Source organism: Lemur catta, chromosome 5 (assembly GCF_020740605.2).
Source record: "Lemur catta isolate mLemCat1 chromosome 5, mLemCat1.pri, whole genome shotgun sequence".
Lineage (NCBI taxonomy): Eukaryota > Metazoa > Chordata > Mammalia > Primates > Lemuridae > Lemur > Lemur catta.
In genome coordinates, this window is record NC_059132.1 from 12,236,852 (window position 1) to 12,261,195 (window position 24,344).

General features: G+C 48.0%; 1 protein-coding gene across 1 annotated transcript in view; it reads right to left on the reverse strand.

The window, feature by feature from the left end:
- Nucleotides 1-23,474, reverse strand: part of NSG2 (neuronal vesicle trafficking associated 2) — a 56,010-nt gene extending 32,536 nt beyond the window's left edge. The window contains exons 1-3 of the mRNA XM_045551144.1: nucleotides 23,338-23,474; nucleotides 22,298-22,448; nucleotides 6,592-6,675 (exon numbers count right to left, since the gene is read on the reverse strand). Of these exons, the coding sequence (XP_045407100.1) occupies nucleotides 6,592-6,675; nucleotides 22,298-22,426 (213 nt within the window). The 5' untranslated portion in view covers nucleotides 22,427-22,448; nucleotides 23,338-23,474. The remainder of the gene's footprint in view (nucleotides 1-6,591; nucleotides 6,676-22,297; nucleotides 22,449-23,337) is intronic.
- Between the last annotated feature and the right edge of the window lie 870 nt (nucleotides 23,475-24,344).

The following is a 24,344-nucleotide window of genomic DNA, read 5'->3' on the forward strand; positions in this document are numbered from 1 at the left end:
GACAGGCTCTCGTGGGGTGCAGGCAAGAATGCAGGAGCCATGTGAGTTGGGTGCAGAGGGGTGAACTGGGAGACGGTCCCATAGCGAAGGCAGGGACTGCATCCCTGCTGGAAGGGACAGCACGGACAAAAGCAGGGAGGCATAAACTGGGCAGTATCCTGAGGGAAGGGCCAGTGCTTTGGGGAGGTCGGGGCACCTATGGGAGGGGCCAGGTGAGCAGTGGAGGCCACGGAAGGGTTTGAAGCATGGGGATGCCACTGTGGGGCTTGTGCCTTAGAAAGGGCCTCCCCAGGGGCAGTGAGGAGAAGGGCGGGAGGGGGCTCAGAGGGGAGGGCATGTGGGGTGCACCAGAGTGGCAAAGTGAGAACAGAGAAGAAAGCATTGGCACCGAGTAGGCTGGTTCTGGTTTTTCTCCATGCCTCCCCCCTGTTGGTATTGGAGGGAACGTGAGCAGGGCTGAGGCCGGAGACAGGCGCCAAGGCCTCCATGTCTCCGTTTGATATCATAGAAGAAAAAGAGAAGGAACAGCTGGTGGGGAAGGTGGCTCAGCAGCGCCCCTGGGGAGCCGTTCACATGCAGCCAGGGAGCCCTTTCCCTTCAGTTGCGGCCTCGGATGAGCAGCTTTGCCCTACACCTGCACCCGGGCAAGTGCCCCAAGCTTAGGGCCTGGGAGTACAGCCCAGCTCCACAGCCGCCTGGGTGTGGACCTCAGGGAAATCAGCCCGCTCCTCTGCCTGCTTTCTCCTCTGCAGGTGAGGGAGTAATCTCACCAGCCTGGCTTGCCGGGGTCATTCAGCAGAACAGCAAACATGAGGTGCCAATCACAAGTTGGGAGCAGGGTAGGAGCCCAAAGAGTTGAATGAATCAGTGATTGGATGAAACAGTCAAAAATCAACACCCTCTGATGTCAGGCCTGAAACTTCAACTGGGGTTCTGTTTTATTTTTGTTTTGTTTGTTTTTCATAATTGTCCACTGATACCGGTTCTTTACAAACGGCTAGTGCTCTCACTTTCAGCTCACACTCCACCCTCCTATTTTTTAATGTGTCCAGTTGCCTGGGAGAATGGTGAGCTCAGGTCCCTTTGGACTAACGAGTCCCTCCCATTGTGGCTTCTCCCCACTGGCCTGTGCTCTGCGGCCGGTCTGCAGGTGTCCCCACATCTTCCCCCAGGTGCCTGAACACCCTCCAGTCTGAGCTCACCCAGGCCGTAGCCTAAGAAGCCAGATTTTCTGAACGCCGAATCAGGATGTGTGGTCAGCGATGAATACTGGGACCATCCCCAAAGACCAAGGCCCACGTTGCAACACACCCCACACCCATTCTACACCAGGCCCTGTGCTGGGAGCTGGGAATGCAGGGGTGCTCCGGACATCTCCCTGCCCCCAGGAGCAGAGGCTAGTGGGGGCTGCTGCTGCAGAATCAGCCAGTACAGTTGTGATGGGGCCCCTATGACCCTGCAGAGCCCAGAGGAGGCCCAAAGCCAGGCTAAGAGGACCAGAGAGTGGTCCAAGAGGAGGTGACTCCAAGGAAAAGTACAGCTGAGAAGCCGGCCAGAATGTTTCTTGGCTAATCCACACGTTTGCAAGCTCCTCGAGAGCAGGGGTTTTGTCTTGTCCATCTTTGTGCCATCCAGCAACAAGCACTGAGCTCATAACTGTTGTTATTAATAACAACAGAAAAGAAAAGGGAGGGAGACCAAGAAGAAAAGAAAGGAGGCAGGAAGGCCACAGCTGGACAAGGACAATAGCAGGGTGACATCAGGTGTGGCAGACAGCATGGGAAGGGAGCTGTAGAACTGGTTATTTTGTTCTGATACCTCCTGGCCAAGCCACCTTGGGAAAGCCACCTCACTTCTCTAAGCACCAGTTCCTCATCTGTAAAATGGAGATAACAAGAGTCCTATTTCACAAGTACGTTGCTAAGCTGAAGAGTAGATGGAAAAGCATATTTAAGACATTATGATTATTTATCTTATAACTGACATATTGAAAAGCACCCACCAAAAAATGGCCTGCATTTACCAGTTGGCAAAGACATGGCTCCAGGGCTCACTGCGGGAACCAGAGACCACCCAGGGATCCTGACATTGGACTGGCGGCCCCTCCAAGAGTTTCTCCAGGTTTTCCCAATCACGTTCCCAATGGGGAAAAGCCAGGAAAGACAGGCCCAGAGCCCAACCAATAGACAAAATCCAGCTAATTAGGCAGGAAGCTAAGAACACAAGAGGAAGAAAAAAGATCTGAATAGGAAGTAAATAAAATGATCATTTATTAATTCCATCAAATGCAACAAGGACTTATACAATTTGTTGTGATTGTGTCCAGTTTTATTGATGAAGAAGCAGGAGCTTGGGGTGAAGAGACTTTGCCAAGGTCATGAAGCTACAATGTGGCAAGGCCAAGATCTGAGATGCCCAGGTGTCCCCCCAGAATGCCTTACCACCTAGCACTCATGACCTCCAGATACTAACTCAGTTCTACGCACAGAATAGCCCAGGGTTAACCAGGTCTGGCAGCGTGGCTAGATGCACCAGCACCTTCCATACCAGCAGCACCCTCCATAGCACCAGCACCCTCCATAGCACCAGCACCCTCCATGGCAACAGCACCTTCCATAGCACCAGCACCCTCCATGACAACAGCACCTTCCATACCAGCACCCTCCAAAGCCCAGTACCCTCCATGACTCCAGCACCCCCCATGGCAACAGCATCCTCCATAGCACCAGCACCCTCCATGGCAACAGCACCCTCCATGGCAACAGCACCTTCCATAGCACCAGCACCCTCCATAGCCCAGCGCCCTCCATGGCTCCAGTACCCTCCATGGCTCCAGCACCTTCCACGGCTCCAGTACCCTCCATGGCACCAGCATCCTCCATGACAATAGCACCTTCCAAAGCCCCAGCACCCTCCATAGCCCAGTGCCCTCCATGGCAACAGCGCCCTCCATGGCAACAGCACCCTCCATGGCAACAGCACCCTCCATAGAACCAGCATCCTCCATGGCAACAGCACTCTCCATGGCAACAGTACCCTCCATAGAAACCAGGACCCTCCATGGCACTAGCACCCTCCACAGAACTAGCACCCTCTTTTGGCCCAGCACCCTGCATAGCAAAAGCAGCTTTAGAAGACCCTAGGCTCTCAGGATTAAGAAAGAAGGAGGGGTTTCTTCTCTGCATGCTCCCACCTTCTCACATGATCCTGATGAAAATCTTTCAGTTCTGTGGCCCTTTACGATGGCTACAAGAGCCTCCTTGGTTTCAGAAATGACAGCAATTCCAGGCAATTATTTCAGCCAATCTTTCCCTATTCATCTCTCTCCACCTTGCTCTCTTCTCCCTTTCTCTCTCACAGTATATGCTATGAACTGCTCTCTCCAGGTTAATTTTGAAATTTAAAGTCACAGGTCGTTGCACCTCTGAAGGGATTGGAAGGAGAAGGTTGCACCTCTGCAGTTCCTAAGGTTACCTCAGCCCTGGGCAGCGTGTGTGACGGGGCATCCTGGCCCCTGTTTACCACCACCAGGCTCGCTCAGACTAACTGTAAAGCCCCTGACTTCCAGCCCTGGTGCTCCAGTGCAAATCTCCATCCTGAGCTCCAGACCTGTTCCATGTAAGGGCGGCCAGACCACCTCCCCCAGCCCACTTATGGCCCCCAGGAACCTCACACTCAGCGCATCTCCCACAACCGCTGCCTGGTGTAGACCAGCCAAACACCACGGAGTGCCACAAACCCCCTTTCTCCAACCAAGCACAAGTCCTGTAAACTCCACCTCCATGACAGCCCCTGAGGCCCCCTGAGCTGACTCCGCTCAGACCTTCAGCCTCTGCTTAATCACCACCACCGCATCCTTCGCCCCGCACTTGCATCCTCCACAGGGCCTGGAGGGAGCTCTCTTTAAGAAAGCGAAAAACCAGGCTCATTAATGCTCCAGGCTTTACATAAGTACGAGAGAATTTGCTTCATTCCTTCCATTTTGTTCCCAGTGGCAGGGCCCCTGCTCTGCCCACGCCTGACAGGGCCCACAAAGGGCTGCCCTTGCACCACGAAGCCTTTCCTTCCCCGCCCCCAGGACTAATTGAGTGAAACTACGTGGGGGCTTCCGCAGGCCCTGGGCCCAGACCCAGAGGCTCTTTTTCTCTGCGCTGACTTGTTTCTGTTCTGCCCAGCAGGTGCTGCCGCAGGCAGGTGCCCGCGGCTGAACAGGAAGGCCGCCAGGCCCCGGCTTTGCACACTGTCTCTGCCACTTGGTGTCTGGGTGAGCAGGTGACATCATTTCTCTGAGCCACATGCCCCCTTTCAGAAGTAGGGGGTTGTACCTGTCTCCCGTATTTGAATATGATAAAACAGACACATCACCAAAAGTTATCAAAGCAGAGAAAAAAAATGGCCCAGCACCACCCCCACACAGCCACGGATAGCATCTTAATACATTTCTTTCTATGTCATTTTCCCTCTGTATTTGTGGGGTTTTCGTAGTTCTAATCCTAGAAAGCATACAATTTTAATCTTTGCTTTTTTCACTCAACATTCTCTCTTCAGTATTTGCCCAAATTATTGCGTGTCTTCATAGCCATCATTTTAAATGACTACTGGACAAGGAATAATTTCATTCAAAACTCTCTATTTGGAAATAAGAGCAAATTTTTAAAAATAATTCTTATTTTTGTCTGATTATTGAAACAATGCGTGTTCATTGTACAAAATTTGGAAAGCACCGAAAAGCAAAAAGAAGAGGTAAGTATCTCCTAAGCTCATAATTCAGAAGAAACTACTCTTCAGCAAAAAGCAATCGTAAGAAACTGTAACATAGTTCATCATATGGATGTGGTCTCATTATGGAATCACAAGAAAGTTGTCAAAAGCCTAGTATTATTTCCCATACTTTGATTTTATAAATAGCACAGCAATAGACATGCTCGTGTGTGAATCTGGGCATATTTCTCATGATGCACGAGGTCAACTTGACACCCTGGCCTGGTGCTCCAAGACAGCCCAGGCCTCCCCCCAAAGCTGTATGCTCATTCCTGCAGGTATGTGCTGCTCTTGCAGGTCCTTGTGTGTAGCCAGGCCCATGTCTGCCGGGCCCACGCAGTGGGCAAGACACTGAAATACAGTAATAAATAAGAGCAGCCCGTACCCTCAAAGAAGGAGTTGGCATCCGGGGGAGGCACACAGAGGTGCCACACTCCCCCTCAGGGGCCACATCCAGCTGCTCCGACGTAGATTGAGCAGGGAGAAAGGGACAGAGACAGACCAATATCCACACACACCAATTCCCAGACAACCAACCAAGGGTTGCGTTCACTTTCAAAGCCCTCAGTTACAGTTGACACAAAATAGCTACCAGTCATTGTGTACTTATCCTGTACACACCCAAGTGCTTTGCATGAATTCTGCACTTCATCTTCACAGTAACCCTACTACTCCCTGCATTTGATAAATGAGGTTTAGCGGCTTCCTTGTGTCCACACGGCCAGCAGAAACAAGGCTCAAGCCCAGCCAGACTACTGCAATGTCCATCCACAGAACCACCTGTTCTACTGCCTCCATGGCTGATTCTGCCTCCTAAATATCTTTTAGGTCTGTCTGCATCTCTCCTCTGCCAACCATCCTTGTCTGAGCCACTATCGTTTTTATACTTGGACGACTGCAGTAGCCTAATAGTCTCCCTTTTGCCCACTACACTCCATTAGCCACACAAAAGCCAGCATGGTTTTTCTAAAACCCAAGTTCCATCACGTCCCTCCTCTTCTTGAAGTCCTGCAGAGACTTCCTGTTGCTTTTGGTATTAAAACCTAAAACCCTCTATACAGCCTGCAAGGCCGGAACTGTCTGCCCTTTGCCCACTTCTCCTGCCTCATCCCTGTCTGCCCCCTGCCCTGCTGGCAGAGCCCAGCCTCGCTGTTCTCATTCCTGTTCAGTGCTGGGGCAAGCCTCCCTCCAGCCACATGGCCTTTGCTGTGCTCCTCTCAGCCACCAGCACCCTTGTGCCCACTCCCCACTTCTATCTCAGCTCCGAAGTGACTTCCCCAGGGCACTTCCTTTCACCCTCAGCATGCTCTGGCTCCTTCATGCGACTCATCACGACTAGTGATACACATTGATCAGTGCTCCCAGGCACACTCCCCACCCAGAAATAGAAAGTCAACCATCGGGCTTTTACCACCGGGAAGCCAGTTTTACTTTCCTTTGTCTTTTTTTTATTTGTTGCAACCATATCCAAAGACAAAAACTTGAGTTTCTTCCTGCATTTCCAATCATACTTCCTGGAGATTGTGATGGAAAAGCAGGAAGAATGGACCAGGAGAAAGGGGAGGGAATAAGAGGGGCATTTATCAGGGATCAAGTTTATCAGAGCATCCCGGAGCACGAGAGGCTTGACAGACCTCAGAGGCAGAGCTCTTGTTACTTGATTAAGCTCAGTGACCCAGACCATGCGGCTTCGAGAAACTCTCTAGAAACAGCCTGCGTCATCTTCCCAGTCCCCAGCAAGCAGCACCTGCTCCACGGGCATGAGATGTGCTGAGTTGGCTGCGGCCAGCCTCACCTTTACGCTTTCTGTTACACCATCAAGAAACTGACCGTAAATTCAGCGATTTTCGGCACTCGGAACTTCCCTTTGTTCTTCTGCTCCGGCTGATACTCCGTTCTTGTCTTCACAATCACCTGAAAGGTTGGATCAGTGTCAGCACACATGGAGACCTGAAGCATTATTCTTTCCCTTTCTTTATTTCTAGTAACCAGAATTTATTATACATGGCCTAAAGATCGGAAAATAAAGAATCCCCCTTCCCAAACACATACTAGAAAAAAATTCAAATTATTCCTAGCACCTCCCCATTCCAACAGAGACAACCACAGGTGACGATTTTGGTTATGCCTTCCCAGATGTTTTTATAGACTTATATGTGTGCATGTTATATATATATTTAATATTTATGAAAACATATTTTTCTTTTCATGAAATGAACTCATACTTTATGAAGTAGTTTATAACCTGCTTTTATTACCCAACACCATACCTTCTTTCCAATTTTCCAACGCAGACAAATATATGATTTCATTTTGCCTTTTGATGTACTGTAACATCCCACTTTATGTGTATACTACAATTGATCTAATCCATCTTTAATTGTTGAACGTTTGAGTTGTTTCCACAGTTTTTGTTACATAAACAAGTTACGATGCAGATCCTATATCTAAGCCTTTGTGCACATACTTAATTCCAATTTGATTTGGGGACTTGTGCAAAAGAAAATATAAAAGTCTGTTGGATCTATTGTATCATCCTGTTTTTCTAAAGTCTGGATTTTTTGCAGAGGTGGTTAATATCTTAACAAGATTTGCTGTCAACCTGGCAAGACATTATGGAACTCCATCCCACTGCACAGGCAAAGTGAAAGAAAAAGACACCTGACAAATAACCAATAACTATTGCCTAGTTACCATCCACATGGTACTGCTGCAGTGCCAGGAAGCACACAGAAGCTATCTGAGCCTCACGGTCTCACCTGTAAAATTATAGACAATCATTGTAATCATACACCTACTCAATAAGGCTGCTTTGAGAGTTAAATAAAATAATAATGAGCAATTTTTTCCAATCATTTATCATGTGCCAGAACCAGATCAAACATTTCACATACCTCACCTAGTACCACTACTATTTCCATTTCTCTGACAAGGAAACTGAAGCTCAGAGATGCTAAGCACTTGTCCAAGGTCACACAGCAACAAGGAAGCAATCTCCTAACCACGATCAGTCTTACTTACCATTATAGCTTAAATTAATAGAATTTTCATTGACAACTCAAACGAACTTTCCCTGGAGACAAGTCAAGTGTATTGACTAGAGCAAGAATTCTTCTCTGAAGAATGTTCTTTAAAGTCCCTCATGCATTCCATCGACTCAGTGCAGCTCTGAAAGGCAAGGCTGGGCAAAGCACTACCGTATATTAACATCTACCACATGGCACTTAAACATGTTGGTTAAGGAGGCCTTGGGCCCCAGCCCATCAACACCCCTCCCTCCCTCACCTCGAGAACCCATTTCCAGATGGAAATTCTGCTGTTGTGACCCTCTTCTTTGCAGTCTGCTCTTCCAAACAACAAAAAGAGAGCCCCTTTAAATAGGGGAGTGGTGCAGCCAAACACAGAGGAGGACTTGAGGGAGAGGGCAGGGCAGAAGGATGTTCTGATATTTTTATTTTCTTCCTACCTCTTATCTCAAAGAATAGGAAAACAGAAGCCTCTGTGCCACAGGTAAGAAAAATAATTCTCATACGTTGTACATTTACTATATAGCAGGCACTGACATATATTAGCTCACTTAATTCTACGCTATGAGGCAGACAGCAATATTGTCAATATCGTAGGGGGTGGGCACAAGTGTGTGCTGGGTTCAAATCCTGGCTCCACCACTTACTAGGTGGTGGCCTTGGGTGAGTCATTTAAACCTGCATCCTGGTTTTCTCATCTATAAAATGGAGAAGTGAGCAAAAACATCTCGCTGGATGGTTGTGAGAGATAAGTGAGTTAATGCACATTAGACACTCAGACCATTCAATAACAAACGTTTATTTGAACACTGCCTCAGGGTGCTGTCACATTTGCTTCTGCAGACGTCTGAGGCAGATGTGGAGCTGAGCCTGGCTTATACCTGTCAGCCTACAGATACACCCTACTCTGACCATCAAGAGCAACACAAGGACTTCTAAAGAACAGTGCTGTTCAAGCATGCCCCTGACTGCCCTGTCTGAAACAAAAAGGGTTTTGAAGGATGAATAGAAGTTTTCTGTGTGGACAAGGCAAGGGAAGACATTTTCTGCAAAGTGAACCACATGGCAAAAAAAATAAAAGTGTGAAACAGCGTGTGATCTACAAGTACCTGTTTTGCTGGCATAGGAACTGCAATGGGAATGTGAGAGTCAAGAGCTAATGGAAACAAAAGAGCAAATGCTAAAGCACAGCTCATAGAGTGGACTAAATGAAATAACATTTCATTTTAGGTGCTTTGTGAACGGAAAGAATATTCTACAAATTCTAGTTATTAGAAATATTTTGGATAGCACTAGATCAACTGTCAGATTATGAACTGGTGTAGAAAAATTAGATGTCTGATCATTTCTCTGAATCCACATTTTTATAAATATTAACAAACTTGGATTTATAATTTCATCTCCCCATGCACGAATGTATACATATTACATATAATATACATATGATACATCTATTGTTATATGCATAATAATACATCTATTTCCTGGTCAGTGGGAGCCTTAGGGTAATAATTGCCTTTTGTGATAGACAGCATTCTAAGACAGCTCTGAAGATTCCTGGCCCCTGGTGTACATGTGCTGTGTAATTTCCTCCCTCAAGAGTGTGGGCAGGACCTGTGACTATGATAGCATGGTCCCTCCCATGCTCACACTACGCTATATAAAACTCTGAGGTAGCCGCCTGGAAGAGATTCTACACTGACCTTGAAGAAGTAAACTGACAGGTCAAGAGAGGGCCACACAGTTGGTATCTGAGGACAACACTCTGCCAACAGCCAGTAAGAAAAGGGGGACCTCAGTCCTACACCCACAAGCAGCTGAATTCTGCCAACAACCTGAATGAGCCTGGAAGAGGACCCCAAGTGCCAGATGAGAAAGCAGCCTAGCAAACACCTTGATTTTAGCCTGTGAGACCCAGAGCAGAGAACTCAGCTAACCTATGCCTGGACTTCTGACCTAAAAAAAACATTGAGATAATAAATTTGTGGTTTTTTTAAGCCACTAAACGTTCGGTAATTTGTTACACAGCAATAGGAAACTAGCCCAACAATCTCTCGGCCAGATGCCTTCCTTCCCAGTCCACAGCCATCGGACTAGCCGTGAGCATCTCCACTCACAGGCAAATGTGAAGAAGCATTTGCTTCTTAGTCTTTTCCTCTGCCTATTTTTATACACACCCTTCCCAGAGCTTCTGAAAGAGCTCAAAACCACTTCCACTCCGTGTAAACTTAAAAGACCCTGTGTTCTAGCCAACATGTTGAGGCAAGAGACAGAATTAAAAAATATTCCTGCCAGAATGAGATCATGAATAATCATTACAGGCAATATCATTTTTATTCTCATAATAATATACATTTTGAGATTGCTTCTCTAGCATCCATTTTCTTCTCCACTCAAAAGTTCCCTGATATTCCTTTCAGGACCCCACCCCTGCCCCAGTGTGTGGCAGCCATGAGGTTTGGTGGGATTGACTCCTCCCTTAATGAGTGGGCTGGTCCCTCATGGAGTTGAGCCAATCAGGGCATAGTATCCTATTGATCGCACAATTTCATTGGCTCAGACATGAGCATATCACTCAATGTAGACCAATGAGCTATGAGGCAGTATTGACTAGGGTCTTGAGGAAAGAAGCTTCCTTGGTCTTCACGGGTATCCTCAGAGCATGCTGTTCCTCTGGATGGTTTGGTGAGAACTTGAATTCTAGAACTGCTGTAGCAATTGTTGCCACTCCGAGGGGGAGCCAGGAAGACAGGCAGTACCCAAGGATGGTAGAGCCAAGAGGAACCCAGAGAAATGGAGATGGGCCCTGATGACATCCTATCCCCTAAATCACACCTTTCCTGAAACTAGACCCACGCTGGGCTCTGCAATCAGTTATGGGGGAAAATACATACTCTTTGGGCCTTAATCCAATTTGGGTTGAGTTTTCTGTTACTTGAAACTAAAAGCTTTCTATCTGATACAAATGTGTTCCAAGAAAACCCAAGAAAATGAACTGAAAAAGCTATTAGAATTTAATAAGATAGCCAAATACTATATAAGCATAACAAAAATTAATAGCTTTCCTTGGTGTCAGCAAAAAGTCAGCTCAAAAATATAATGGGTCCACCAGAAGATACACACAAGAGCATTCATAGCAGCTTTGTTCATAATAGCTCAAATCTAAGAACATCTCAAATGTCCACTAAGAGGAGAATGGAAAATTGTGGTTTATGCATAAATGAAATGCCTCACAGCAATTACTACGTATACATGGATGAATCTCATGGATGTTACATTGAACAAAAGAAATCAGACACCAAAAAGTTTTTCTATATACAGTGTGATTTCATTTACATCAGCTTCAAATATATGTATAATAATTTACATATAATTTGTATGTAATATATTTATTTCAAACATACACCATTCACCATTTGCAGTAATGGGGTTAGGGGGTTCTGAATTTAGACAGAGCTAGGACCACAGGCCTCTCTTCAAATCCATGCCCTGCTTTGTTCTAAACTCCCCTGAAATGCTGCTTAGGCTGAGTGACTTTCTAATGAAAACAGTTCTTTTGGCTTCGATGCCTTACCTCTCAAACCCCAGGGCTCAAACACAGGCCACGGGACAGGCAGGTGCCTGACACCATGTGAGTCCTCAGTCTTCTGCTCCTGTCTCCAGCTCAGCCGCATTTTCTCCAAAAGCAGCCCTGGCTGCTACTTGCTATTTTACCTTCACCGCTGAGGACATGTTAGCTCGTTAGACTCCCAGCCCCATTTCAAAGGGCCTTGGCCCGTTTGCCGGGAACAGACGGACAGTGCTCTGACCTCCCGGTCAGCTCTCACAGGCTCCATCTCTCGCTCCTCCGGGAAATGCTCCCCTCCCCGGGGTCAGTGGCAGCCTCCCCCGTGGCTGCCTTCCTGCCACACTGGCCGGCCCGCCTCGGCTCCTCCTGCCCGAGCTCTCAGTGTTGGGAGTTCTCAAGGCCAGGTCACCACCACTCTTCTTTCCTTCTGTTCCATGAGCCCCCTCTGGGTAATCTCACTTACTCCCATCACTTCCAAGTCCATCTTTTGTTCTCATGACTCTCAAATTTTCACCTCCACGCAGACCTCAACTAACACCCAGACTCCCCCACTGGACATCTGCCCTCGGGCCGGCACAGCTACGTTTATGACACCCACAGCAAAGCTCCTGGGTCCTCTCCCTCCTGCCCTGACCGCGGCACCCTCGGCATTTGCATCCCATGCAATCCCCAGCTCAGAAAATAGCAGCACTATCCACACCACTGTTTATGACAAGTCACATAAAGGAATCTCTTATGATCCCTCCCCTTCGGTCCCCAAATTCATTCCATCATTCCATCTATTCCACCTCCAGCTTCCTCAAAAATGTCTCCCAAATAGACCCATTTGTCCAATCACACGGCCTCCACCCTAGTCCAGGACATCATCATCTCTCTGGGGACTTCTGCTCTGGCCAGCTTCCTTGTTTCTGTTCTTGCCTCCCCAACCCCAGAGAAAAGATCTTTCTAGACAGAGGAAGAGGCATATACCAGCAGACACCTGGGCAGCTACAAAGAGGAGGTTCTGAGTAGCCAGAGGATGGGGCTGGGGAGGTGAGGAGGTGACAGAGGTGGAGCTGGAGGGGCGCACAGAGGCTCTGAATGCCGAGCTGAGTGCCTTGAAGGTCAATGTGAGGGCAGTGAGGAGCTGCGGAAGGGTAATAAGCACGAGAATGGCTTTCCAGATGTGCATGGCAGGCAGTGGAGAAGCCTCTGGCCATCGTGGAGATATACAGTGTGGACAGGCGCAGGGAGCGGGAAACACAGCTACATGGTCACTGACACCAACCAGCTATGGGAGTGTCATGGGGCCTGGTGCTTTGTTCCTGTGGAGCACAACCAGGACCATTTCCCTTCTATAAAAGATACAGTAACAGTTACTTTTTTTTTGGTACTATGAAGGGAAAAACATAAGAAATGTCAGCCAATCATTACTAATTTTACCTTGGAGAAACAGCTTGCATAAGCAAAGAGAAGAGAGAGAAATAAATGTGCAAAGAAAGACTCTATTTTGGACACTCTTCTTTTTCCCCACAGTTAAAAAAAATGGAACAAAACAGAGCCTGAGAGCCTTGATTAATAGTAGAAACGGGAAAAGTGGAGAGGGGAAAGGAAACATTCTTCCTACTTTTTTATTATTAAAAGTGGGATTTATAGATATTGGGACAAATGACACTCCAGGTTTTTAAAATATCGTTGTGGATGTGGGCAAAGTAATAACTTTGTTTTCTTTTCATATTTACACATTGGTCCCCCATTGTCCTGTCAGCTGCTAATAGAAAGAACATAATTTAACATAATTGGCATTGTGAAAATGGGATAAATTATTCATCCCTAAAGGACCCCTCGTCGGGATATAATTCCCATTTTGCTGGCAAGGCCAGATAATACATGGTGGTTCAGATGGTGCAAAGTACAGATCATAAAAATTTAAAATACTACTTCCCGGGATTATCAATAATGAAGGGGTTCCCACATGGAGAGGCCCCAGGATTGGCAGGAACGATAAATCAAAGCATGGAAATGCTGACAAGGAGCAAGGCTGTATTTTTATGAGCTGGACTTGCACAGGCCAAAAATAGATGCAAGTGCACCCCCCAGCTCATCTCTGCAGGGGAGAGAGAGGGTCAGAGCCAGGACAATGAATGGCTGGCCCCTGAGCGCCTACTGTGTGCCAGACACGTGCTGGTGCTCTACTGATGGGCATTCACTCAGTTCTCACAGTTCTCCTGACTGCATTCTCTCCAACCCCCGGTACTCTTCTTTGAAATCATGATTATTATTCCCATTTTTCAGATGAGGAAATCTAGCCTCAGAGAGTTCAATTACTTGCCCTTGATCAAATGACTGTAAGTGCTTGAGCTACTATTCACACTCAAGATTATCAAGCTCTTTCCTATCCATCATGGTTTTCTTTTTTTTTTGAAAAAAAGGTACCCACTATGTGCCTGGCATTATGCCAACAACTTTGCATCCTATATTTCAGCAAATCCTTTCAATCATTCTATGAGGTAAAGGATTATACCCATTTTACATATGAGAAACCTGAGTCTCAGACAACAGAAATGACATCACAACCTCACTTAGCCACTGGGAAGCAGAGCCAAGACTTAAACTTAACACTCAATCTCTGAGCCTATGGAACCCAGGACATAGTGGGGGATCCATAAATAACGTTAAATGAGGGAACAAATAAATTCTGTTTCTAAAGAGAGAAGGTGAAGGTGCCCAGATGGAGCCTGAGGCCTTGGCTGGGAACTCTTCTCCATTTGCGCCCCATACACCTCACGCCACACGCGCTCTTTGGGTTTGAGTCTTTCCCTGGGCCCTTAAACTTGGTATTAGGCCCAGAACACAAGGTAAAAGGTCAGAGCTCAAAGGACTTCAGCAGCAGTGTTGTCTGACCCCATCACTTCACAGATGGGGAGTTGGGGCCCAGAGAGGGAAGGGGTTTGCTATAGGACACACAAAAACAGAGTCAGAAGCAGGTCTCTAGTATGAAGCTGACAACTACTAGTCCAGAGCTCCTGCCGTGGAATGAAGTTTCTTTTCTTTGTCGGGCCTTTGTTTTCTCAGAGGCAGAATGAAAGTTTGGCCAATATGGCCTCAAATGAACCATCTAGCACAAAAAGTCCATGATTCCTCAGTTCAATGACAAGGCGTCGTAGGGGCAGGATGAGGTGCTCCCCGCGGGGTACTCTACAGGGGCTTCCAGCTCTTTCTGCTCTGAGCAGAGGTCAGCTGCTTTGGCTGAACCATCAGCGTGGAGGCCCACAGCTCTGCCACCTGGGCCCTCCGTGGTCCAGAGACCCGGGCCACCCCAAAGCACTGCTCAGCTCTCCTTGCTGTCTATAGCCCGTGTGTGCTCTGAACAGAGGACCTCATTCTGGGACTGAATTGATGACGATAATAATGTTAATAACAACAACAATAATAGTAACAGCTTTCTAATTAGCATTTACTATGCGCTGAGCACTGTGATAAACATTTGAAATGTGTTTTTCCCATTTCATCCTTACAACAATTCTTAGAGGAAGATGTTATTGCCATGAGGAAACGGACGATCAGAGCAGTTAATAAACTTGCCCAGGTTCACACAGCAAGTAGGTGGTGGAGTTAGGATTTGAATTCAAACTGGGCCACGGTAACACCACACTGTACGTGCAGGGACACTGGCTCACACCACCTTGCTCTCTCCACATGTGAAAGTGAGCACCTTATATCAGCTCCCTGAGACTGTTTCACCATCTGTGAAATGGGGGTGATTTTTTAAGTAGAAAATTTGATACATGCTTATGGTAAAAAAAAAAAAAGATGAAAATTATAAAATAAATTTCTTCCAACAGGCCTGGCCTATCCCACCCCTACTCCCCAAACATTTAACGGTTTCTGTGTGTCCTTCCAAAACTGTTTTATGAATTATAAAAATAAAACATACACACACTCTGTGTGTTTCCACAAATGGGATCATTCCATACCACTCTCTTTAAAATTGTTTTTACTGAGCACCGGGTCTGCTGCTTCTCTCCACGTTAGCACATGCAGATCCGCCTGGTTCTCGTAACAATTGCCCACTAGAGCTTGCTCAACCAGGGCCTTCTCATGAACAGTCCAAGCTGTTCCCAGTTTTCTTAAATACAGACAGGGCTTTGCATGCTTAAAAAAATATGCCCACTGGGTAACTTCCCACCAGTAAGAAGCAGACCAGTCAAATGGTGTCTATAGTTTACATTTTATAGACAGTATCAAAATAGCCTCTGGAAAACACTGCACATTGCATCATGTTATGTAACCAACGAGAGTGAACTGAGGACGGATTTGTTTGTCCCCAGCGTTATCAACACTAGGCATTACCAAATTTATTTTTTTTGCTGATCTGATAGCTAAAAAAATTGTATTGTGTTTAAAATTATGTTTTTAAATTATAGAGAATTATTTTTAATGTTTATTGGTCATTTTCTGTCTAGTTGCTGAAACTGCCTAGTCAGAGCCCTGGCCCCAATTTGGGGTGATTTCTAATCTGTCTCTTGGGAGTCTCTGAGGCACGGGGGCCGGAGGGCCTGCGGCCTGCAGAGATGTGCGTTTCCGCTGCTCCCTGGGGCGAGGCTGACGCCGTCTGATCCTGTGTCTTGGGGAGAAAAGGAAACCTTGCAGGAAGCCAAAGGAGAGGCCAGGAAGGTAGCAGGCCTCGGTCACAGCAGTGGCATTCCCTCTGCCCAGCATCCTCCCAGGTCTCCCCCGTCAGGCCCACACCTCCCCATGCCCCCCCCCAGAAGCCCCACCCTTCTTGGCATGGGCCCCTTGCCCAGTCTTCTTCCAGAGCTATCATCTTCAAGAGACATGTTCTGCATGTGCAGTGACAGAAAGGAAACTGTCAGTGAGAGCCCTCCATGTGCCATGCACTGAGCTGGGCCCCTTAGACAATGGTCACATTGTTTCCTTCACAGTGACCTTGTTAGGCAAATATGGCTACATTAGAGTTGAAAACAAACAAACAAACAAAAAAAACATGAAGCCCACAGATGCTAAGCAATTTGCCTGAAGTCACGCATTAAGTAAATAGCTTAGCTGAGATTCGAACCCAGGTCTCCTGGACTGCAGGGTGCATGTGGTCTACCACGCAAAATTTGAGGCCTGCCAAACACCAGTCATGGGTCTCTAAACGTCTGCTGTCCTTTCCTCCCACAAGCAGGTGAACCCGCCTCCTTCTGGATGCACAAAGACTTCATCGTCAACAGGAAAGAAAGGTGTGTTCACCCAGAGCCTGGCAGGAGAGGACAATGCTCCCCTGGGGCTTTGCCCAGGTGGAGGTGTGTCTGCCGGAGGTTTGCTTGCTGCAGACCTGCCACCTGGCAGCTGGCATGTCTCGGCACATCTGTGTGCAGATCTTGCGGCACTGCTTCCCCGCGGTGGGTCCTAGGACAGCATTCTGCCTGTCCAAGACTGTTTCTGCCTCTGTAAAATGGGGAGAACAGCAGCCGCCTCACAAAGGGGCTGAGGGGACATGTGGGTTATTGTAGTCACTTCAGTAAACCAAAGGCAGCAAGGCCCCAAAGGCATGTCTTGGAATTTGATGTCTGCAGATTAATGTTCCAGCTTCTCAAGATTTCACTCCTATGGCCTGGAGGAAGCCACCTAACTGCTCAGATTCGAGCGATTTCCTCACCTGTCAAGCAGAGAAATTGAGCCCGGTGTCAAGCTAAGCAAGAGAGAGGGGGCCTTGTTCAGCCAGTGCTCCTCACTGCCCACTGCGTGCCAGACCTAATGCTACCCAGGTGACACAGAGCCGGAGCCCCAGGCCTAGTGCACAAACAGAGCAGAAAGCGAATTCTCCTCCCAGCCCTCCTGGCTCTGCGTCCACATACCACCCACCTTCCCGTTCCTGCTGCCACCACCCCTGTCCCAGCCCCCACCCTCCTTCCTGGATATGGCAGTGGCCTTCTCGCTGGCCTCGTGCCTTCCATGTTTTTCTTCCATCATTCACGGTGGGGGTGCTGCAGGACACCCAGGCCCCCCTACTTGGGGGGAAACTACTCCAGCGCTGCATGGAGGACTGATAGGAAGGAAAGAGGCAGAGGAGCCCCAAAGACCGGGCCTGAGGCCGAGCCTGTCTTTTGTCCCTACAGTGGCCCACAGCAGCCAGAGCAATCTCTCAAAATCCAACTCTGATCCTGTTTCTCTCCAGCTTCAAACACCTTCCCAAAGAAGACACCAGGCCCCACATGAACTGGTACCCACCCCACCTCCTCCCCTAAGTCTCCCCTTCGCCAGGCATGTGGCCGCCCACCTGGGGCCCTGACTGCTCCTCTGCCCTCCTCAGCGCCTGCCTGCAGGCCGGCCCTCTGCTCCCTGCTGCCCTCGCCAGCCCACCCCCAGCTCTCAGCCAGCGCTGCTTCCTGGCCATCCTCCCACCATAATTAGGTCCCCTAAATTTGATCTTTCCTTACATTACAGCACCTTATTCTTTCGTTTACAGACCCTCTCTCAATGTGCATCTGCACGCTTTCGTTTGTTTGCTGGCTTGCTTGAAGTCCCTCTTCCCCACTGGACTGGAAGCTCCACAAAAGCAGTGGCCGTGCTGTCTCTTCATGGCTGTGTATCATAGCCCAGCACAGTGCCTGGTGCCTACCTGGTACCCGAGGAGACTGGCTGGAGGGAGGCAGGGAGAGATGTGGGAGAATACCTGCCAGTGTGACAAGCACAACCACTGCCGTACTTATGCATGGCCAGGGAAGGGGTCCAGGAGAGCCCCTGTCAGAACTGGGTCTGGGAAGATGACTATTGGCTTATCAGACGAGCAAAAGGGGTGAGAAGGACATTTTGGACAGAAGGAATGGCTTGTTCAGGAGGAGGCACAGAACAGCTGGAGAGTGTGGGAAACTCTAGGGCTTCTCAGCCTCGGCACTGTTGACATTTGGGGCAGGATAATTCTTTGAGGGGACAGGGGTGGGGCCGTCCTGTGTGCTGTATGATATTTAGCAGCATTCCTGGCCTCTACTCATAAGATGGCAGTAGGATCCTCCCTCCAGTTGCGACAAAAATGTCTCCGGACATTGTTAAATGTCCCCCCGGGCAAGCAAAACAGCCCCCACTGAGAACAGTGCTCCTGCAGGTACTGCAGGCCCTGTGCCAGGGGAGGGGATGCATGCAGGCCAGATAACAAAGCACTGGAAAGCAGAGGGAAGGTTTGGGGGAGGGTACCCTGTGGGATGTGGGGCTGGAAAGGGTTCCGTGGAAGAGAGACCTGGTCACAGCCCTGAGGAAGCTCAGGAGCAGCATGGAGAGTGGAGCACAGTGACAGGGAGAAGAGGCAGGAGGCCAGCGGAGCCTCCCTCTCGAGGCAGGCACCAGTCTCTCCAGCTTGGGCAGGGTAGGGGGCACTGGGGGCTGTGGTGTTCTCGCTGGAGAAGCACCAGGCCCCCTGCAGGTCCAGGCGTCTGGCTGGGGGAGAGCCAAGGAGCAGCTACGGCCACACACGAGGGACTGTAGAGTTTGGGAGACCTTCCCAGGCCAGGGGCTTCTCGCCACTTAAGGCAGCACAGTGCAGGGGGGAAAGCTGGGGCATTGGGTACAGTGGGGTTCTAACCAGAGCCCTTCCACCCTTCATCTGTGAGGCTTGGGCAGGCCACTTCCATTCATCTGAGCCTCAGTTTCCTCATCAGTGAAATGGGTGCACTAAAACCTGCCTCACAGGGCTGTTGGGAAGATTAACTGAAGTAACAGACATGAATGCCCAGCACAGCCCCCTCTCCAGCCCAGAGCAAGTACTCCAGACATGGCCACCCTCTCCAGTTAGCCTCCAAACGCTTTCTCCCGATTTTCAGACTCCATGCTGCTAAAGGGCGTTTAGTACGAATGACTCTAAAGATGGTTTCCAGCACTACACACCAAGCACACTCTGTAGGTTACATCTTCAAAAGGGAAAGCCATGACTTCGCACTGGGGTCGAATATACTTCTTTCTGATAACCCCCTTAGTGTCCACCACTCACTATCTGACTGACCCTAATCAGAGGGCTGGGACTGTGTCAGGCTCCCTTCACCTCCTCTGCAATAGCCCTGGGAGGGGGGTCCCAAAATTATCGTGCCCATTTTGCACAAGAGGAGGCGGAGGCTGAGCAGCTTCAGAACTTGCACCAAGCTCTCAACCAAGCAGGCTGGTAGAAGCGGAAGCAGGGATGTGCACCCGCCTTATGAGGCGGCTTGCGTCCGTGCCCATAGCTGCCACACTCTTCCAAGCATTTAGAGGAGCTTTGCCTTCTTGAGTAGAATTTACTTTTAACACATCTGTTCTAACATCAGGGGGAAAAACATGTTTACTCTTGGAATGATTACAAAGCTAAATATTAGCACAGAAAACTGCTAATACAATTCCCCACTTAGAGAAGGCAGAGACCCAAGGGAGGAGAATCAAGTCACACTGTGAATCAGAAACTGAGCTCGAGCTACTGACCAAGTCTGGGGCAAGCTTGCTCCTTGTTTCTGCTGAGATGGAAGGTTCTGGAACAACACCACCTGGGTCCTGCACCCAGGATACTTTACTAGCTATTTGTTTTTGGACGTTACTTTACCACTCTGTGTCTGAGTATGTTTTAAATATGGATGAAAGTAACAAATCCCTCACTGGGTCCTATTAACTATTGAAAGGATGAAAGAAAATTGTGTGTGTGTGTGTGGCGTACATATAGCTTAGGACAGCATCTAGCATTTAGGAAGCACTTGAAAATGGTAACTGTTATTCTCTTATAGTTTTGCGCCAGGCACTTTATGTATGAGGCCACATCTAACTTTGTTGTGATCATTGTGAGGTAGGTGTGATTCTCCCCACTTCACAGAGGAGGAAACTGAGGTCCACCTGGTGAAAGACTTTGCCATGAGCAACAGAGGAAGTCTTTGATGTGCCCCCATTAGGGATTTGTGGTCAAACTGGGACTCACTGCATCTTCCAGGATACATTGGTTTCCCCTTCCATGAGTGCAGGTCTACCATGACAGACAATGGATTTATCCTTCAGGTCTGGGGACAGTTTTCTGGGACATCTGAACTGGATGCTCAGGGGTTATTGGGCCTGTCTCCCCTCTCAAGAAAAAAATAAAGTCCTGGGAGGATGAGGAGAGGAAAGGGGAGACAGAGGCCATAGTAATCTCTGGCTGATCTTCAGGACTATGGAAGGTTAGGGGGAGAGGGGACCTTACCACAATGCCTTTTCTTTGCACACCTCTCAGGCACAGACATGCAGATATGCAAGGCTGTAGCTGCTGGCTTCACAACAACTCAAGAGAATATCTTGCATTCTCTTCTTTAACTTCCACTTATATCTGGGTTCAAATTCCAGCATTTCCACTTACTCCTTCTGTGAGCTTGGATAACTCACCAGATTTCCATCTCTAAATGTGAATGCATAGTCCCTGACTTCCAGGGGCAATGCACACCTAAACAGTGGTTCTCAACTTCAGCTGCACACAGGAGCCACCTGAGGAGATTTTATTAATACTGATGCCTGGGTCTCACCCCCAGAGACACTGATAGAATTGTTCTGGGGTGTAGCCTAGAAAGCAGTAATTTTAAAAGCTCCCCAGCTGATTCTAATATGCAGTCAAAACCCAAGAACCTCTGATATACATGTAGCAGGCACTCTATTAATATTATCCCCGCTCGTTTCTTTAGTGTTAATTGCCTGTTCAGAATTTATTTTTAAAGACTTCATCAGTTTCTCAGGATGGCTCAAGAATTCTCTATTTCTGCCACCCCACCCCTGCACATTCTCACGTTGACAACCTCTGCACTTTCAAAACAAATTACTCGACCCCCAGCCAACCGGCAGGCCCTTTATCTAGCTTTGGCTTCTCTCCTGTTGATTGGACAGAGCCAATTGGTTAAGACACACAATGCCCTCCTGCAGGTGCCAATGAGAGAGTTAAACAGATGGAATGATCCATTGTTCATTCTTCAGCCAGGGAACTTCATCACTGGCTTCCAAATCTCTCCCTTATGGCATGCAAAATCTTACATAATAAAACCCCAAGTTGCCCTAGGTGGATCTTAAATGATACGGTTTCTCCCACCTGTGTCCATGTGTCCATAAACCCCCTGCACTCCACCTTTGTATGAATGCCCACCTCCATTCTTCGTGGACTACTCCCATGTCAGGAGATGTGCCATCAGCCAGTCACTCATTTCCAGCCACGCCTCCCCCAAAGACTCTCCTGCAGTTATGCTGTTCCCTAAAAGCGCTCCATGCTTTGCGCAAGTGTGCCCTGTGCCTTGAAAATGTCTTTTCCTGCTATGTTCTATCTGGATCCAAGCGTTACTTACCTTTAGAAGCTCAATTCAAATGTTCTCCTCTGCAGTTTACCTAACCTGTCCTCCCTGTTCCAGCCCCAAACCCTCCCCACCGTCTCCCCACCCCGACAGAATTTAGTTGTTTCCACCCATGCACTCTCATAATCTTTGTCATGCTCGGTTATAGCATTTACCAGGAAGCATTAGATTAATTTGTCATAGTGGAAACAGATTTTGTAATTTTGCCTTTTTGTAACCAACTCCTAGTACAGGGACAGGGCCTTAGCAGGTGCAAATTGAATGCTTGTTGGAGTGAATCCAATTCTCTGTCCTCACATCTACACCAGTCAATTTTTGAAACACCTCCCCAAAATAATCGAGATGGATTTTCTCTGTCACCATCTAGAAGCTTATTAGTATTCATCTGCTGTGATAAAACTTTAACAAGGAAAGATTAATTTGCTTGCCTGTGTATGTAGATATGAACCAAAAAAATGAATAAACACTTACCATAAATCTGAAATAGCACAAGAGATGTCTTGTCTTTGGAAGGAATAACTACGTTTTATAAGAAAGGGAGCGTATTTGGCAGATGAGGGAATGAAAGGGCTTGGGGATGGGATTTTTTGCTGCTTTATTTCCTGAAATGGGGGAGCTGATGGGAGAAAGAGCACCTGCTTTACCTTTTCTGGAGCAGGCAGCTGCAAGTGATTAACCTCCAAGGGCGTGATGAGAGGGACGGTCTGGAAGCCATCCTCAACTGAAGGCGGCTTGGTTACCTTCTCGCTGGGGGTACTGTTCAGCTTCACCATCCTTACGCCTTTCTTCCCAGACCTAAGGCAAGCAGTGGGGTTCTGGTTACAGCAGGAGGTGAGGCAGGGAAAGAGAGGACTGACGGCAGAGAAAATAGCGCTGTCCTCAACAGCTCCACTCGGGTGGCTTTCAATCTAGTGATCAGTGATTGATCTTCCACTAGATTTTCTGACATGATTCCCATTGTCCATTAAAACTTCTTTAATCATCAAAATATGTCACCTGCCCTCGGGGTTCAACAGCCCTCAAATTTGGGGGACTCAAGGAAAATCCCAGACCTATACACAAAAAAATACAAGCTTAAAACAAACACCCGAGACACTACAGCTAAAGTGTTCATACAATCCCAGTGAAAAGCTCATTCGTAGTGCAAAATGAATCCATTATTCAGGGTCCCCCTGCAGTATGATGAATTTCACCTCCCCACTCTGGCTGCTATTTTATTATATTGGCTTTTCTTCAGTAGTACCCCTAAAACACAATGAATAAATTTGATGTCTCTACGGTCACCCTTTTACATCATATGTAGATTGTGCATGAGCTTCAATTTCCTAAACAAAACAGGCTGGCTTGGCCCAATCCTGTTATTCAGCCATGGAATGCCTCCATTTCCTCAATAGCGAAGGGCCATTTTTTTTTTTTTTTTTTTGGTTCCATGGAAAGTTAGCAGCCCCCACATTGCAAGATTGCCAACTAAATAAACAAATCACATTTATTCATCTCCAGATCCCTTGGAAGTCAAATGGTGCTCCCTTCCCACCCCTGAAAGCTTAACACAACTGAATTTCTCTCATCAATCCTGCTGATGGAACGTTATTAGACAAAACAGGGCTGTCACGGGGGTGAAAGGGCTGGTAAGGGGTTGGAGGATATTGGGGAGTGGTTGTAGCAAAAACGAATGCCTACTTACTGTGCTGCACTCTTGGGGATCAGAGCAGATTCAAGCCAATTTGAAGAGGAGGAGGACGGCCGGGAGTCCTCCCTCCTCAGCCTGAGCTTGCGGTGCTGAAAGGACAGCGCCTCGCGTGCGTCTGGATCCGAGCTTCTGAGAGCGAGGCGGGAGCGAGCGGGGAAGGGCTCCTGGCAGCTGCCTGCCTGCCTGCTCGCTCGCGCCCCCTCCCACTGGGGAACGGGCTCCCACACCATCTGTCATCTGGCACCACCTGCTGTTTCCTATGCATGGCCACAACCACTGCATGGGACAAAATGCTTGCAAGAAACTGGAAGGGATTCTGGCCACACCAAGAAAAAGAAAAAAGCATCATATAACCAGTCATCCTTGAGCCTTTACAAAAAGTAGACAAGCAGACACATTCATTAGGAGAAGGGATCACTTCCTAAGACCTTCCAGAACAGGATTATGAAACACAGAATGGTTCAAGACCTACAATGTGCTACGACCTGTGGCCAGGAGAGAAGGGAAGCTAGTGTTTACTGTGTATCTCCCATGCAGTGAGCACTTTTCCAGCCTCTTTCAGACTATTTCCCTCATTTGCAAAATGTGCTTTCTAAGAGTATCTCCAAGATGGGGTTAGTGTGAGGCATGAATGAGGTGTATGGAAAGTATTCAGTACAGAGCAGGGGACATGGCAAGCACTGCATAAACATAAGCTCTCACCACTGCACTCCGATCATGCAGGTCACCCAAGGTAACAGAGCTGGCATAGCACCAGAGCTGGGATTTGAACCATGATCCATTGCAACCAAAGTCTGTATCTAGCCCAGGACGTGACATGGCTTCCAGATTGGTGTTTGGAATCAGAGAGGGCAAAGTTCTAGTGTTAGCTTTACCAAATTCTGGCCATATGGATTTTGGACATTTTGTATTCACTCTCTAAGCTTCTATTTCCTTATCTCTGATGTGAGAATAATAACACATCTGTTCCAAAGTGATTGTGAATATGAGAAGAGATTGTG